At 35.4% G+C, this 14,744-nt stretch overlaps 2 protein-coding genes and 1 long non-coding RNA gene across 6 annotated transcripts; 1 reads left to right on the top strand and 2 right to left on the bottom strand.

Moving 5' to 3' along the window:
- The first annotated feature begins 1,463 nt into the window (after positions 1 to 1,463).
- On the top strand, positions 1,464 to 5,876 carry LOC103504166 (uncharacterized). Of its 4 annotated transcripts, XR_007822907.1 has the most exons (8): positions 1,464 to 1,842; positions 1,927 to 2,293; positions 2,391 to 2,466; positions 3,176 to 3,205; positions 4,036 to 4,172; positions 4,891 to 4,991; positions 5,436 to 5,545; positions 5,640 to 5,876. It is a non-coding gene; the product is annotated as an uncharacterized LOC103504166 (long non-coding RNA). The 4 variants fall into 4 exon arrangements; XR_007822906.1 differs by having other exon boundaries at positions 1,927 to 2,466; XR_007822905.1 differs by lacking the exon at positions 2,391 to 2,466 and having other exon boundaries at positions 1,471 to 1,842; positions 1,927 to 1,993.
- Positions 5,877 to 6,693: 817 nt separating this feature from the next.
- Positions 6,694 to 8,373, bottom strand: LOC127150692 (beta-galactosidase 15-like). The gene has a single exon (XM_051089195.1). It carries the CDS (start codon positions 8,371 to 8,373, stop codon positions 6,694 to 6,696), a length of 1,680 nt encoding a protein of 559 aa, XP_050945152.1.
- Positions 8,374 to 11,021: 2,648 nt separating this feature from the next.
- On the bottom strand, positions 11,022 to 13,487 carry LOC127150691 (beta-galactosidase 7-like). Its single transcript, XM_051089194.1, has one exon. It carries the CDS (start codon positions 13,485 to 13,487, stop codon positions 11,022 to 11,024), a length of 2,466 nt encoding a protein of 821 aa, XP_050945151.1.
- Between the last annotated feature and the right edge of the window lie 1,257 nt (positions 13,488 to 14,744).

The raw sequence follows: 14,744 nt of genomic DNA, 5'->3' as shown, positions 1-14,744 counted from the left end.
TTACATCATTCACATACTTAATGATGCTACATTGAATTGCATAAAATTTGAAAAAAATGGAAATCATGTAGTAAGTATATCAACCAACTAATACATATAATATAAGTATATCATAACACTAATATACAAACCTGATACAAAGTGGGAGAAAAAATAATGATTGGGACCTTAAAAAGTGGGAGAAGAAATATGAGATGGTTAGGATATTAAAAACGGGAGAAGAAATAAGTTATTGAATGGTAGTTTGAGAATAATAAAATATTTAAGATGGAATGTATTTTAAAAAGTGAAAATGTTGTTGTGTTTGAAAGCAAATATTTGAAAGAAGTTTGAAAAAAGAACTTAGATTTAACAAAAAATGATGATCGAAAATCTGGATAAAAATGGTGAAAAAAAAGAGATAAAAATGCCAAAAATGGAGATTGAAAGAACGATAGTTTTTTTAATTGTTTTTTTTATTTTTATTTTTGAGAGAGCCTAAAAAAACCAATCGAAAAATAGTTTTTGAGGAAAACAAACATCTTTTATTATTAGATTAATCTTTTATTATGAATACAAATATGATATGGAGGTTTACAAAAAAAAAGAAGAGAAAGTCGAAGATGAAGCAATAAAGGGAGAAAATTGACAAAGAGAGAAAAATGTATGGGGTAGTTTGGGAATAATAAAACTTTTAGAGCAGAAAATATCTTCAAAATATTTTAGAGATTAAAATTTGACATATTTGCAAAATTTAAAAAGTATGTGTCATAATTGCTAAAACCTATTCTCGTAGTGCTACCCAATACAATTTCTCTAATAATAATATTTAATATTTGATGATGATGACGATTATTATTATTTATAAAGTTAGCCTCGAAAAGTGTGTAACCCATGTTCTTCCTCCCTCTCAAACCCTAAGTGCCACCGCATATCTCCCTCCAACAACAGCCTAACAAATGTCGACCCTCTTCTCCCAATTGTAGGCTATGACTCCAGACCCTCTTCTCCCAATTGTAGGCTATGACTCCACACAGCCACTCACTCCGTTACAAGTGGTTCCCAGCTGATCCTCTTCCTCACAGAGATCACTTTCTAGACCAGACCATCAAACGAGTCAGTTTCAAAACCTCTGTCTAGGTCATATTCCTTCGTTAGAGCTTATTGCCTCTCGCCTAGTCGAACGTGTCCCTCACCGAGCCTTGTGTGATCGAGCCGACCCTTCCGTTTTCGATCTGATTGAGTCGCATGTGCCCCTCCTTTCTAGCTGCATTTCTATTTCAAGTCGAGCTGACCTAAGCAACCTTTTTGCCCTTTTTTTTAGCCACTTTTGGTGAGAGTTTGATAGGTTTTTTATGGATTTTGGATATACCACGAAGAAATCTGGTCTTTAATGTTTGGTGGAAAAAATGAAAAATGCTTTTAAATCGCCATTAAACCTCTATCCTTAATTAAACATCGACAACCGATATTAAAACTCTTTTTTAATTTTTTATTTTGTAAAAAATTAAAGTTTTCTCTCTTTTGCTTTACCTTTTTCCCCTTTCTTCTCTACCATCTTCGCGGAAGAAGCACCAAAAACTCCAACGTCAGTCTTCTCCATCTCTACTGGCCGGCCACACAAAAGGACCTTTCTTCTCATCGACGGTGACCCACAACGTTTCGGCCAGCCACTGAAGGGAACTTTTCGTCCCGCCACGACGAGTTTCGGCCATATGCTTTTCGGATGGCGATGTTTAAGCTAAGCAGAAGCTATACGCATTTTGGACGGTGACGGTGACCCACGGTGATTTGGTTATGCAAAACAAAAGATCAAATTTTCCAAACCATTTTTTCTTTGGAACTTCCACGTCCTCTTACCAGGTACACTCTTCGTCTTCCTTCAATTCTTCTATTTCTTGGTCTGAATTTTTCTAGGGCTTCAACTTCAAAATTTCGTGTTTGCAGATTGAAGGGGGTTATGTTGAAGATGGAAGGGGAAAGAGTAATTGGGATGTTTTTTCTCATATTCTAGGTTAAACCCACTTTCTAATTTCTCATTTTGATAGAAACTCAGTTTTACAATTTGCCTAAAAAAGTTTTCATGGAATTTGCAAAAAAAATTAAGAACAATGACACAAATTGGTCACCGAACAATTAAAGCCGGTGAATGGCTTGTATAAAGTGAAGAAATGGATAGAAGACCGCGGATTGAAACGTGCGGCAGTTACAAATGCCCCTCTGCCGAATGCTGAGCTTATGATCTCAATGCTTGGTCTTACGGATTTTTTTGAGGCTATCATTATAGCAACGGAAGTCTGAGCATGCATTGCCTGTAAAATATCAGCAACAAAAACTATCTTTTCATCAATATCAATCTGTTGTTTTCGACACTTTATGTTGCAATAACTTTGATCACCCCTGTTTCATAGAACAAACAAAAAAAATATCAGCAACAAAAACTCAACTACAAATTGAGAGAACTTCTTCCAAACGAAAAAGAAAAAGGTAAATCCTTATCCAAATTCCATGATCTTGAACTACAGGCAAAATCTAATGATTTAATTAGAAGATCATATCCTGGTAATACTAAAAATTAAGTATGAACAAGTTTAATTAGTACCTGTACATGTAAATATCTTCTTAAAGATCCAGATTCTTGTTGAACAGAGAACATGTTTTTGAGAAAAGATGGGTTATTATTAGAACTAGAAACAAGTGAAGGAGACAATGTTCTGGATTGTTTAACAACTAGATTTGGTTCTAGTGATCGATGTACAAGAATTCCTAACCAAACACCCTTCAGATAACTACTGGAATTGTCATTTCTCTCTTTTCTCTTGAAAGGACTGCTCAATTTCGGGAGCATTATGGAGATTATAGAATTGAAGAAAGAAAGAGAACTTTATGATGAAGGAAGAGGAAGAGAGAGAGAGAGAGAGAGAGAGAGAGAGAGAGAGAGAGAGAGAGAGAATAGGGAAGATAATAAGAGTGTGAAGGAATCATGTGGGAGAGAGAGAGAGAGAATAGGGAAGATAATAAGAGTGTGAAGGAATCATGTGAGAGATTTACTTGGAAGATATCCAAACCTTATGGATGCTTTTGGTGAATTTATGATACTTTGTGATAGAACTGGTGACTGCTAGCATAGTAATATATTACCTGATGTTGATGCTATATTGCTTTAATGATAACCATGTCCATTATTGTCCTGCAGATGGGCTTCTAGCAGATATCATGAGTAAAAGTAAGTGAAGTGATTGCCTTACTCCTTGTGCTAGTATCAGTGAATAAATGGAAATTTTCTTATACATGTGGCCCTGTTATGTTTCTTTTCCCTTTCCCATATACTTGCAAAAGTCATTTGAGATAATATTGAACATCGAATTGTTACTATGTCACAGAATCCTTGTGTTTAATAATTTAATAGCAAGGACCATTTGTGTGATAATTCTTTTACTAGTTTAAGTAATTGTTTATAATTAGTCTTTTTATGTTTATTGAATTGTTACTTAGGTGGAATAAAATGCTTGGATTCTCTTGTGATTTGTAAAGTGAAGGTTATATGTTTTGTTTTATTTAATTTAATACTGAAATAGATTATATAAAGTGTTTCGTGTTTTTCTGACCTATTAATTTTTGCTACTTCAATATAATCGTCCATTCACACCTGTTTGTTAGAATTTTTATTCCTCATTTTTAAATTTCTCCATATTGGTTAGCTTGTTCAATTATTTTGGTCTCCTATGTTTATTTTTAAATTTCCTAACACCTCTTATTTACTACTATTATTTTTCAATAATGAATTTTTTGTTATCCCCCAAGAATTATGAGCTTTTGTTTAGTGTTTTAGTAATAGTTCAAGTCTCTTAGGTCCTCTTTAGCGGGTTAGTTTTCAACAACTTTAACATTGTCAATAGTCTCTAGCCATTTACTGGAGGCTTTGTCTGTAGTTTCACTTTGGATCTCACAAGTTAATTGCGACATTTGAGATGTTTTATTAGTTCATGTTTTTATGTTTTATGTTTTGATGCAAATGGCAGTTGTTTTCTCGCGTTAAGTAGTAATGTCTTTCAGGAAAACATGAGGAATGGGAGCGGGTCGCAAGTTGAAGTCCCACTGTATAAAACAAAGTTGGGCTGACAAAGCATACAAGAAATCCCATCTTGGAAACGAGTGGAAGAAACCATTTGCTGAATCTTCCCACACAAAAGGTATTGTTCTAGAAAAGATGTAAGATGATTTTATTTGTGTCATGCTTTTCTGAGGCTTACTTTAGAAAAACTTATTTAATTTGTTACATATTTTTTTTATATATTTTTTTGAAGCTTTAATCTTTTGTCTAGTCTCGTTGCCAACTTCTTTGCTCAAATTTGTTACAGGTCCTAAGTAACTTGTTTGCAACCAAAATTTGTTACAGGTCCGAAGTAACATGTTTGCTCAAATTTGTTTCCTTATGTCTGCAATTTTGTGTTTGGAATTCTTGATTCTCAGGCTTTATCATGGAGCATCATACTTGTATTTGTTCAACAATTTCTTATTTTTGCACTTAGAGGCTGATAAAAACAAATTTACTGTACTGTACCTCTATGGTGTTATTATGAGAGAATCAAGAAGAAATATGTTGAGGAAAAAAACATTTTTATGCATGCTAATGATTTGTTGGAAAGCCATTGTTAACTTGATTCCTAACCATAACAAATCATTTGTCGAAATTGTGCACTGTCTATAGTTGAGAAATCATTAACAAAAAGTTCTCATTCAAATAAGTAAAATGTTGTTCTCTTGTTCTTGAAATGGAAGAATGAGGGGCTGCCAGTGAAGCAGAAGATGTAGTAGTGCCCTTCATTCTTTCTAGGAAGAGTCTAAGACTTGATGAATAATTTTACATTCCGTTGCCTGATAACTTTTATTTTTGCTTGGAATAATTAGGAACCTGAAATTGAATATGTTGAAGGATATGAGGAATTAGAAGAAGATGAAGATATGGAAGATTTCGGCAACATATGAAGTTCTTTCAAATTATCATTCAGGTCTGGTTTTCTTTGACTCTATATGAAGTTCTTTCCAAATTTGAGTTTAGATGCATCACCGTTTCTCTAGAGTATGCTTGTTCCCATGGCTGATCTTAAATTAAATATCTGAATGCTTACAAACTAAAATAAGTTATAAATGTGCTGGTGGCTTTATTAAGCACACATTCATGTTTCTTGTTTTATCACTGCATGAATGGATTTTTCTTTTAATCTTTCATTTAAAAATTAGAGATTTTATTCGACCTCTTGGCATTTGAAGTAAAATTACTTTTTGGTTTTTCTTAAGAAAAATCTTTAGTTAAAACTAATATTACAAATATACCACAGTTCCTGTATTTGGTAATATTTTTGGGTTAACTGCACTATGTCTTCAAAACACAGTGAAATGGCATATCTGTTCCAAAATTGACCTTGAGATGAATATTTTTGGGTTGTTCACAGTATTATGACCCCATACTATAGTGAGGAGACTGTCTATTCTAAAACTTATTTTGAGATGGGAAATGAGGATGGTGTCTCCAACATATGTTATTTGCAGAAAATCTATCCAGGTGAGTGATATATGGAAACGACACAAATATCTCTTGGTTCTTTTATAAGTGATTTATGGGTAACTTATCTCATGAACATTTGCCTTCTTTCTAGATGACCGGAACAAATTCATGGAGTGACTCAATTGTTAAAAAGACGGTGAGATGTGGGTGGACATTGAAGCTTGAGAAGACGTGTAGGATTTCCTATTTAAGTCTTATATTAGGATCTTGTTTCACGTGCTATTGTAGAATATAGAGATATCAATACAATTAGGAACTAAAGATCTTTCATTATTTAAAATACTTTTCTAATTTACATATCATAAATTGTTGAAACATTAAAGGTAAATTTAATCCAAGTGACCCTAGAGGGAACAAAAAAAGAGATGATAAACCGAATAATAGGAAGTAACATATTTTCGGGAGAAAACAAAATTACAAAAAGATAAACTGTTGAAAATTTAATTTATGTCAATATCGAGAAATTCTCTTCAACTACCATCAAAACCATGATACTGTAAAACAAAAAATGATAGGGTTCAGTTGTAACAGGATAGTTCGTCGTCATCATTTTATGAGTTAAAAAAATTACTTCTGGATAACCTCTTATCTATAAGTTTTGCAAGCATGATGCATCTCCCTTTCTTCAACTTTAATGGAAACCATAGAGGGAAACAATGAAGCTGCTAACTTCAAGTGATGATTCAAGAGTTTATCTTAAACCACGTAGGTGCAAGTTGACAATATCTTTCAAGAGAATGGAGAACAAAGCGTACACTTTCCATAATGTTTCCAAAGCAGAATATCATTTTAAACATATTGCCTACTCTTCAATAATGAGCCCACTAGAAGATATAATCAAGTAGATAGAAAACAACAAAGACAAACTACAAAATTTGAAGGAGACAACGTAACATTAAATTACACCTAGTTTCATATCGCCTTCTTTGCAAGTTAGAGATATCAATACAATTAGAAACTAAAGATCTTTCTTGTAACAACCCGGTCTTTTAAGGTCCCTGACCAGGGTCATTACTACTATGCATGCAATTTTAAAACAAAAATTGGTTGGCCATTAGGCACACAAATCTAGCTGACCTGAAAGTACACAAATCTAGTGTGTACATAGCTATAGGTAGAAGGGTAGTTGCCACTAAGTTATACACTCAATGTGCAACAAGGGGTCTCACATTAAAAAATGCGTCGTAATTCTTCAACCCAACTGTGGCACTCAAAAGAGTTATTGTGTTGGTTCCTGATTTTAGTAGAACCGGTTTCTCAAACACAAAACTCTGGCCATTACTCCCCCACTGCGACCCAATGTATCTTTTATTAACGAAAGCATGAAGAACATGACCCTTTGTATTCACTTGGAGAGTCACATTTTGAAGTGAAGATGTTCCGTTAGTGTCAACACTCGTCATGTACCAGAAGTAGTCGCTGAAATCAACCGTGACCCTTTTTTGTTCCAAAAGAAGGTTTGCCGCAAATTTACCATTTCCTTGCAGTGTGTCTTTCATAGGTTCTGGAGCCCAAGCCCACGAGAGTTGTGCATTTTCCTTCTCATTTTGCTCCTTCACGAACATAGACGTTTGAGAATTTACTTTTGCAGTGTTGTAAACCTCCTTGTTGCAACCATCAAGAATGCTCACAGACCAAGCTGGTACAAAATATTTTCCATCTGCTTGTAGATCTATGGTGGCATCATTTTTTCCATCTGTGTTGCTTAGAAAGCAAAACCTCTCCCCTGTTGTTGGATTAAAGAATTTCGTTAAAGTTGCAGAGCTACCAAAGTTTTGGTCTGAGCGTGTGCCGTTAGTGAGAATCTTCTCTCCTAACTTGATTGATGCGTGGAGTTGTTTGAGATGCCCCCATTTAGGTTGATTCAAGTTCCCATACTCATCAAGTGGGGCGTTGTAATCGTAAGATGTAGTGATGAATGGACCTCCCGATGTTCTTCCAAAGTTGGTGCCTCCATGATACATGTAATAATTGTTGAAGATGCCGCCAGATTGAAAAAATCTTGCCACAGAAAATGCTACATCTTCTGCAGTTCTGTAAGGGTCTTTGTCGCCCCATTTCTTGAACCATCCCACCCAATTTTCAGTGAACATTTTTGGGCTCTTAGGATTGTTCGGAGTAAAGTTGTCACAGTAGAATCCATTGCACGTATTAATGATAGGTTGTGGGGCATCACTTTGTTGGCACATGATCCATGGAACGCCAATATTGAGAGATTCGGCCATTTGAGCACACCAATTGATATATGCTTTTCCTGCATCTCCATAAGCTGGTGTCATCACATTTCCATACTCATTCTCGATTTGAGCTAATATTATTGGCCCTCCTTGTGAAGCAAAGAGATTGGCTTGTTTACACATATTCACTATCTTTGTCGTGAAAGTTTGCATTTCATTCTTGTAGACTTGATTGTTAGTACGGAGTTGGATTCCTGGCATATTGTGCAACCACACTGGAAAGCCTCCGTAGTTCCACTCGGCACACACGTAAGGACCAATCCTCATGACAACATAAAGTCCAGCATCTTGGATGAGCTGGAAGAATTTAATAAAATCTAAACGTCCAGAGAAATCATATTTTCGTCGTTGTGGCTCGTGACGATCCCAAAAAATGTATGTCTCAATTGCATCAAGTCCACCATCTTTAGCTTTTTGAATAAGATCAGGCCACATTGCTTCAGTGCTGCGTGGATAATGAATTGAGCCTGAAAAGATAATACGTCGTTCTCCGTTGATAATTATCGCATTTGAATCATATGAAACATTGTCTCCTATGCAAAAAGTCAAGCAAGCTAGAGTTGCAACAAGCCATTGAAGCTTAAACATCTTCGATCCCACAACTTATGTCTTTGGTTTATTTGTTTCCTGAATCGATGTGTTTATTTATATAGAATACATATAGTGATAAGGTGAGAGTTCTTTCCTATCTATATTTGTGTTCAAGGTTGTTGATCAATTCTAAACATAGAAAAGCGGCTGACAAAAGTTTTTCGATATGAGTTGCATCCTCTGAAATTGAAGAATTCTAGTTGACCTTAATCCCTCAAATAACCTTTTACCGAATTACAACTATTGTACGCAATTAAAAAGGTTGTGTTTTTTTCCACAGGACAACTTAGGATTCTATTTTTCATTTTTCACATTTGGCCTCATGTTGTAAGCCAACAACTTTAAGGTCAAGATATTGTAATATGAGCAATTGAATGTAAATAGATAGATAGATATTATATTTGCACCAAACGCAAAGATGACATCAAGATATTTATTTAACAACCCTCTTAAACTGTAGATTTAAATCATTCTCATTATACTCAATTAGCATTAAAACTAATTAATTAAAATTCATGTTCAAATTAATTAAAGATTTTAGTTGTTTGTGAAAATATTGTTTCATTATTTAAAATACTTCTCTAACTTACATATCATGACGTGGGATGTGTGATGTGTGATGGTTGAAACATTGAAGGTAAATGAATCCAAGTGACCCTAGAGGGAACAAAAAAAGAGATGATAAACCGAATAATAGGAAGTAACATATTTTCGGGAGAAAACAAAATTACAAAAAGATAAACTGTTGAAAATTTAATTTATGTCAATATCGAGAAATTCTCTTCAACTACCATCAAAACCATGATACTGTAAAACAAAAAAATGATAGGGTTCAGTTGTAACAGGATAGTTCGTCGTCATCATTTTATGAGTTAAAAAAATTACTTCTGGATAACCTCTTATCTATAAGTTTTGCAAGCATGATGCATCTCCCTTTCTTCAACTTTAATGGAAACCATAGAGGGAAACAATGAAGCTGCTAACTTCAAGTGATGATTCAAGAGTTTATCTTAAACCACGTAGGTGCAAGTTGGCAATATCTTTCAAGAGAATGGAGAACAAAGCGTACACTTTCCATAATGTTTCCAAAGCAGAATATCATTTTAAACATATTGCCTACTCTTCAATAATGAGCCCACTAGAAGATATAATCAAGTAGATAGAAAACAACAAAGACAAACTACAAAATTTGAAGGAGACAACGTAACATTAAATTACACCTAGTTTCATATCGCCTTCTTTGCAAGTTAGAGATATCAATACAATTAGAAACTAAAGATCTTTCATGTAACAACCCGGTCTTTTAAGGTCCCTGACCAGGGTCATTACTACTATGCATGCAATTTTAAAACAAAAATTGGTTGGCCATTAGGCACACAAATCTAGCTGACCTGAAAGTACACAAATCTAGTGTGTACATAGCTATAGGTAGAAGGGTAGTTGCCACTAAGTTATACACTCAACGTGCAACAAGGGGTCTCACATTATATAATCATGTCATAGTAACTTATAACTTTATAGCACGTTCTTATAAATTGTCAGTCATAAACCACACATGGCATCGAATAAAGTTTCTCAGAATGCCTTAAAATTTAATTACATTTTGCCTGTCTCAAAGGCATTCTAGGAGGTTTAAACCTGATATATATCTAGATAATCTTCCATTTTGGCTTACCGAACTCTTTTGAAATTCTAAAATATTGACCCTAAACAATTTTCAACTTTCATACCCCTTAATCGAAGCTGTAAATTCATTATAAAAAAAGGTTCTTAAATGTTTTACCCAAGCTGTCCTTTGTCAAGAAAATGTCTCGGAACCATCGATAATGATAACACAAATTATAGCATTAAAATTGAGCTCAAAAGTGACTTGGAGCAACACCACCAAAGAAACTCATATAAAACGGCACAACCTTGCTAAAGAAGGTTCGAAATGTAGGTTACGGTAGCTGGATGCAGATCAGCGTAAGATTGCGGTGGCAACTGCGTGGATTTCCCTTCTGCACACATGAGAGAAAGAAACTTTCGAAGGGAGAGAAGGGGCGATCGACAGTGATCCGATCGATGACTGGTAGAAGTAAACGACGGGTGGTGGCTGATTATGGCGTGTGGATGTGGCAAGGTCTCGAGTGAGAGAAAACACTAACGATGGGTTGGCCATGCCGACAGCAGAGCAGCGTCACGATGTGACTGGCGGCAATAAAGTTTGCGTTCAGTGGTTGGCCGTCGAGAGGGTTAGAGAGAGAGAGTAAGCTAGATGATGTCAGGATTGCGGGTTTCACCCTATAACCAAAGATTCATAATTTATTCCTCTATTTCCCTTTGTGGGGGAGGGGGAATGGGGGAGGGGTTTGACATGTATGGGTATATTTCTTTTATTTAAAAATAAAAATTAAATATGTAACAACGTTTTTAAAAAGTTTCAAATATAGCAAAGTTCAGTGACAGACTCCAATCGAGACTTTTATGGGCTATCAGTGATGGACCAATATTTTTCAGTATGGTCTATCATTAATAGACCGCTAGGTGTTTATAGTTACTTATACGTTTGTGATTAATAAACCATATACTATGAAAAAGAAAGAAATAAAAATACATAGTTGGTTAAAAAGAATATTTATTCACATATATTACACTATTATTAATCAATTTTGTGCACATAGTGCTTGAACTACCAATCTTGCAGATAAATTTGTAGCATCGCCTAATCCAAATGACTTTGCAGATACATCAATTGAACAACTTTCCATGCCAATGCAAGCTTTTTCCACGAAAAGAGCACTGTTTGTCACATCCCATGAACCTTGCTTAAACGAACCACATTTTCCCTCTGGATTTCCATAGCTAGCAAATTGGATTTCAGAGATGACATGTCCTCCCTGACAAGACAACTCTAATGTGCTTCCTTCATTAGCATTTGCACATATAGTTCCTATTGTGATTGTTTGAACCGACACGTGTTGTGGATTTCCACCAATTTCTTCAAATAAAATCAATGTGTTTGTGTTGCTCGAAAGAAATGATCTTGGAACATGATACCATCTTTGAGAAGGATTTCCACAGTTTTGCACACATTTGCTAGGGTTGTATGCACCTCTATAGTCACATGTTGCGCTGCAACTATCATTGCCAGCAATGAAAGATGGCCAAAATCGGCCTATGCTTTGCCCATTTACCCAAGCTTGGCCTTTTCCCATTCCTTGCATGTCCAAGACTACTGGGTCAATTCCACCAGGTGTCTTAAAGCTAGTCTTGTACCATGTCATTCGCCTTCCGATAGATTTTTGATTTAGTGCAATCCAATTTGTTCTCTGTGAGAACATTGGGTTGTAAATTTGCTTCATTTCTCCATTTAATCCAACCTTATAAGACCACAAATTTGATGACAAATCAGTTTTCACGTTTCCATCTCCAATTAGATAGATGGGACCTCCATCGATTCCCGTTGGCACCATATCATAAAATGCGTCGTAATTCTTCAACCCAACTGTGGCACTCAAAAGAGTTATTGTGTTGGTTCCTGATTTTAGTAGAACCGGTTTCTCAAACACAAAACTCTGGCCATTACTCCCCCACTGCGACCCAATGTATCTTTTATTAACGAAAGCATGAATAACATGACCCTTTGTATTCACTTGGAGAGTCACATTTTGAAGTGAAGATGTTCCGTTAGTGTCAACACTCGTCATGTACCAGAAGTAGTCGCTGAAATCAACCGTGACCCTTTTTTGTTCCAAAAGAAGGTTTGCCGCAAATTTACCATTTCCTTGCAGTGTGTCTTTCATAGGTTCTGGAGCCCAAGCCCACGAGAGTTGTGCATTTTCCTTCTCATTTTGCTCCTTCACGAACATAGACGTTTGAGAATTTACTTTTGCAGTGTTGTAAACCTCCTTGTTGCAACCATCAAGAATGCTCACAGACCAAGCTGGTACAAAATATTTTCCATCTGCTTGTAGATCTATGGTGGCATCATTTTTTCCATCTGTGTTGCTTAGAAAGCAAAACCTCTCCCCTGTTGTTGGATTAAAGAATTTCGTTAAAGTTGCAGAGCTACCAAAGTTTTGGTCTGAGCGTGTGCCGTTAGTGAGAATCTTCTCTCCTAACTTGATTGATGCGTGGAGTTGTTTGAGATGCCCCCATTTAGGTTGATTCAAGTTCCCATACTCATCAAGTGGGGCGTTGTAATCGTAAGATGTAGTGATGAATGGACCTCCCGATGTTCTTCCAAAGTTGGTGCCTCCATGATACATGTAATAATTGTTGAAGATGCCGCCAGATTGAAAAAATCTTGCCACAGAAAATGCTACATCTTCTGCAGTTCTGTAAGGGTCTTTGTCGCCCCATTTCTTGAACCATCCCACCCAATTTTCAGTGAACATTTTTGGGCTCTTAGGATTGTTCGGAGTAAAGTTGTCACAGTAGAATCCATTGCACGTATTAATGATAGGTTGTGGGGCATCACTTTGTTGGCACATGATCCATGGAACGCCAATATTGAGAGATTCGGCCATTTGAGCACACCAATTGATATATGCTTTTCCTGCATCTCCATAAGCTGGTGTCATCACATTTCCATACTCATTCTCGATTTGAGCTAATATTATTGGCCCTCCTTGTGAAGCAAAGAGATTGGCTTGTTTACACATATTCACTATCTTTGTCGTGAAAGTTTGCATTTCATTCTTGTAGACTTGATTGTTAGTACGGAGTTGGATTCCTGGCATATTGTGCAACCACACTGGAAAGCCTCCGTAGTTCCACTCGGCACACACGTAAGGACCAATCCTCATGACAACATAAAGTCCAGCATCTTGGATGAGCTGGAAGAATTTAATAAAATCTAAACGTCCAGAGAAATCATATTTTCGTCGTTGTGGCTCGTGACGATCCCAAAAAATGTATGTCTCAATTGCATCAAGTCCACCATCTTTAGCTTTTTGAATAAGATCAGGCCACATTGCTTCAGTGCTGCGTGGATAATGAATTGAGCCTGAAAAGATAATACGTCGTTCTCCGTTGATAATTATCGCATTTGAATCATATGAAACATTGTCTCCTATGCAAAAAGTCAAGCAAGCTAGAGTTGCAACAAGCCATTGAAGCTTAAACATCTTCGATCCCACAACTTATGTCTTTGGTTTATTTGTTTCCTGAATCGATGTGTTTATTTATATAGAATACATATAGTGATAAGGTGAGAGTTCTTTCCTATCTATATTTGTGTTCAAGGTTGTTGATCAATTCTAAACATAGAAAAGCGGCTGACAAAAGTTTTTCGATATGAGTTGCATCCTCTGAAATTGAAGAATTCTAGTTGACCTTAATCCCTCAAATAACCTTTTACCGAATTACAACTATTGTACGCAATTAAAAAGGTTGTGTTTTTTTCCACAGGACAACTTAGGATTCTATTTTTCATTTTTCACATTTGGCCTCATGTTGTAAGCCAACAACTTTAAGGTCAAGCTATTGTAATATGAGCAATTGAATGTAAATAGATAGATAGATATTATATTTGCACCAAACGCAAAGATGACATCAAGATATTTATTTAACAACCCTCTTAAACTGTAGATTTAAATCATTCTCATTATACTCAATTAGCATTAAAACTAATTAATTAAAATTCATGTTCAAATTAATTAAAGATTTTAGTTGTTTGTGAAAATATTGTTTCATTATTTAAAATACTTCTCTAACTTACATATCATGACGTGGGATGTGTGATGTGTGATGGTTGAAACATTGAAGGTAAATGAATCCAAGTGACCCTAGAGGGAACAAAAAAAGAGATGATAAACCGAATAATAGGAAGTAACATATTTTCGGGAGAAAACAAAATTACAAAAAGATAAACTGTTGAAAATTTAATTTATGTCAATATCGAGAAATTCTCTTCAACTACCATCAAAACCATGATACTGTAAAACAAAAAAATGATAGGGTTCAGTTGTAACAGGATAGTTCGTCGTCATCATTTTATGAGTTAAAAAAATTACTTCTGGATAACCTCTTATCTATAAGTTTTGCAAGCATGATGCATCTCCCTTTCTTCAACTTTAATGGAAACCATAGAGGGAAACAATGAAGCTGCTAACTTCAAGTGATGATTCAAGAGTTTATCTTAAACCACGTAGGTGCAAGTTGGCAATATCTTTCAAGAGAATGGAGAACAAAGCGTACACTTTCCATAATGTTTCCAAAGCAGAATATCATTTTAAACATATTGCCTACTCTTCAATAATGAGCCCACTAGAAGATATAATCAAGTAGATAGAAAACAACAAAGACAAACTACAAAATTTGAAGGAGACAACGTAACATTAAATTACACCTAGTTTCATATCGCCTTCTTTGCAAGTTAGAGA

The sequence above is a fragment of the Cucumis melo genome, chromosome 8 (assembly GCF_025177605.1).
Source record: "Cucumis melo cultivar AY chromosome 8, USDA_Cmelo_AY_1.0, whole genome shotgun sequence".
Lineage (NCBI taxonomy): Eukaryota > Viridiplantae > Streptophyta > Magnoliopsida > Cucurbitales > Cucurbitaceae > Cucumis > Cucumis melo.
Note: the sequence above shows the minus strand (reverse complement) of the source record. Positions and strands in the feature narration are given on the sequence as shown.

Coding starts and splice junctions, on each gene's coding strand:
- LOC127150691 (XM_051089194.1), bottom strand. CDS start 13,487: ATGTTTAAGCTTCAATGGCTTGTTGCAACTCTAGCTTGCTTGACTTTT.
- LOC127150692 (XM_051089195.1), bottom strand. CDS start 8,373: ATGTTTAAGCTTCAATGGCTTGTTGCAACTCTAGCTTGCTTGACTTTT.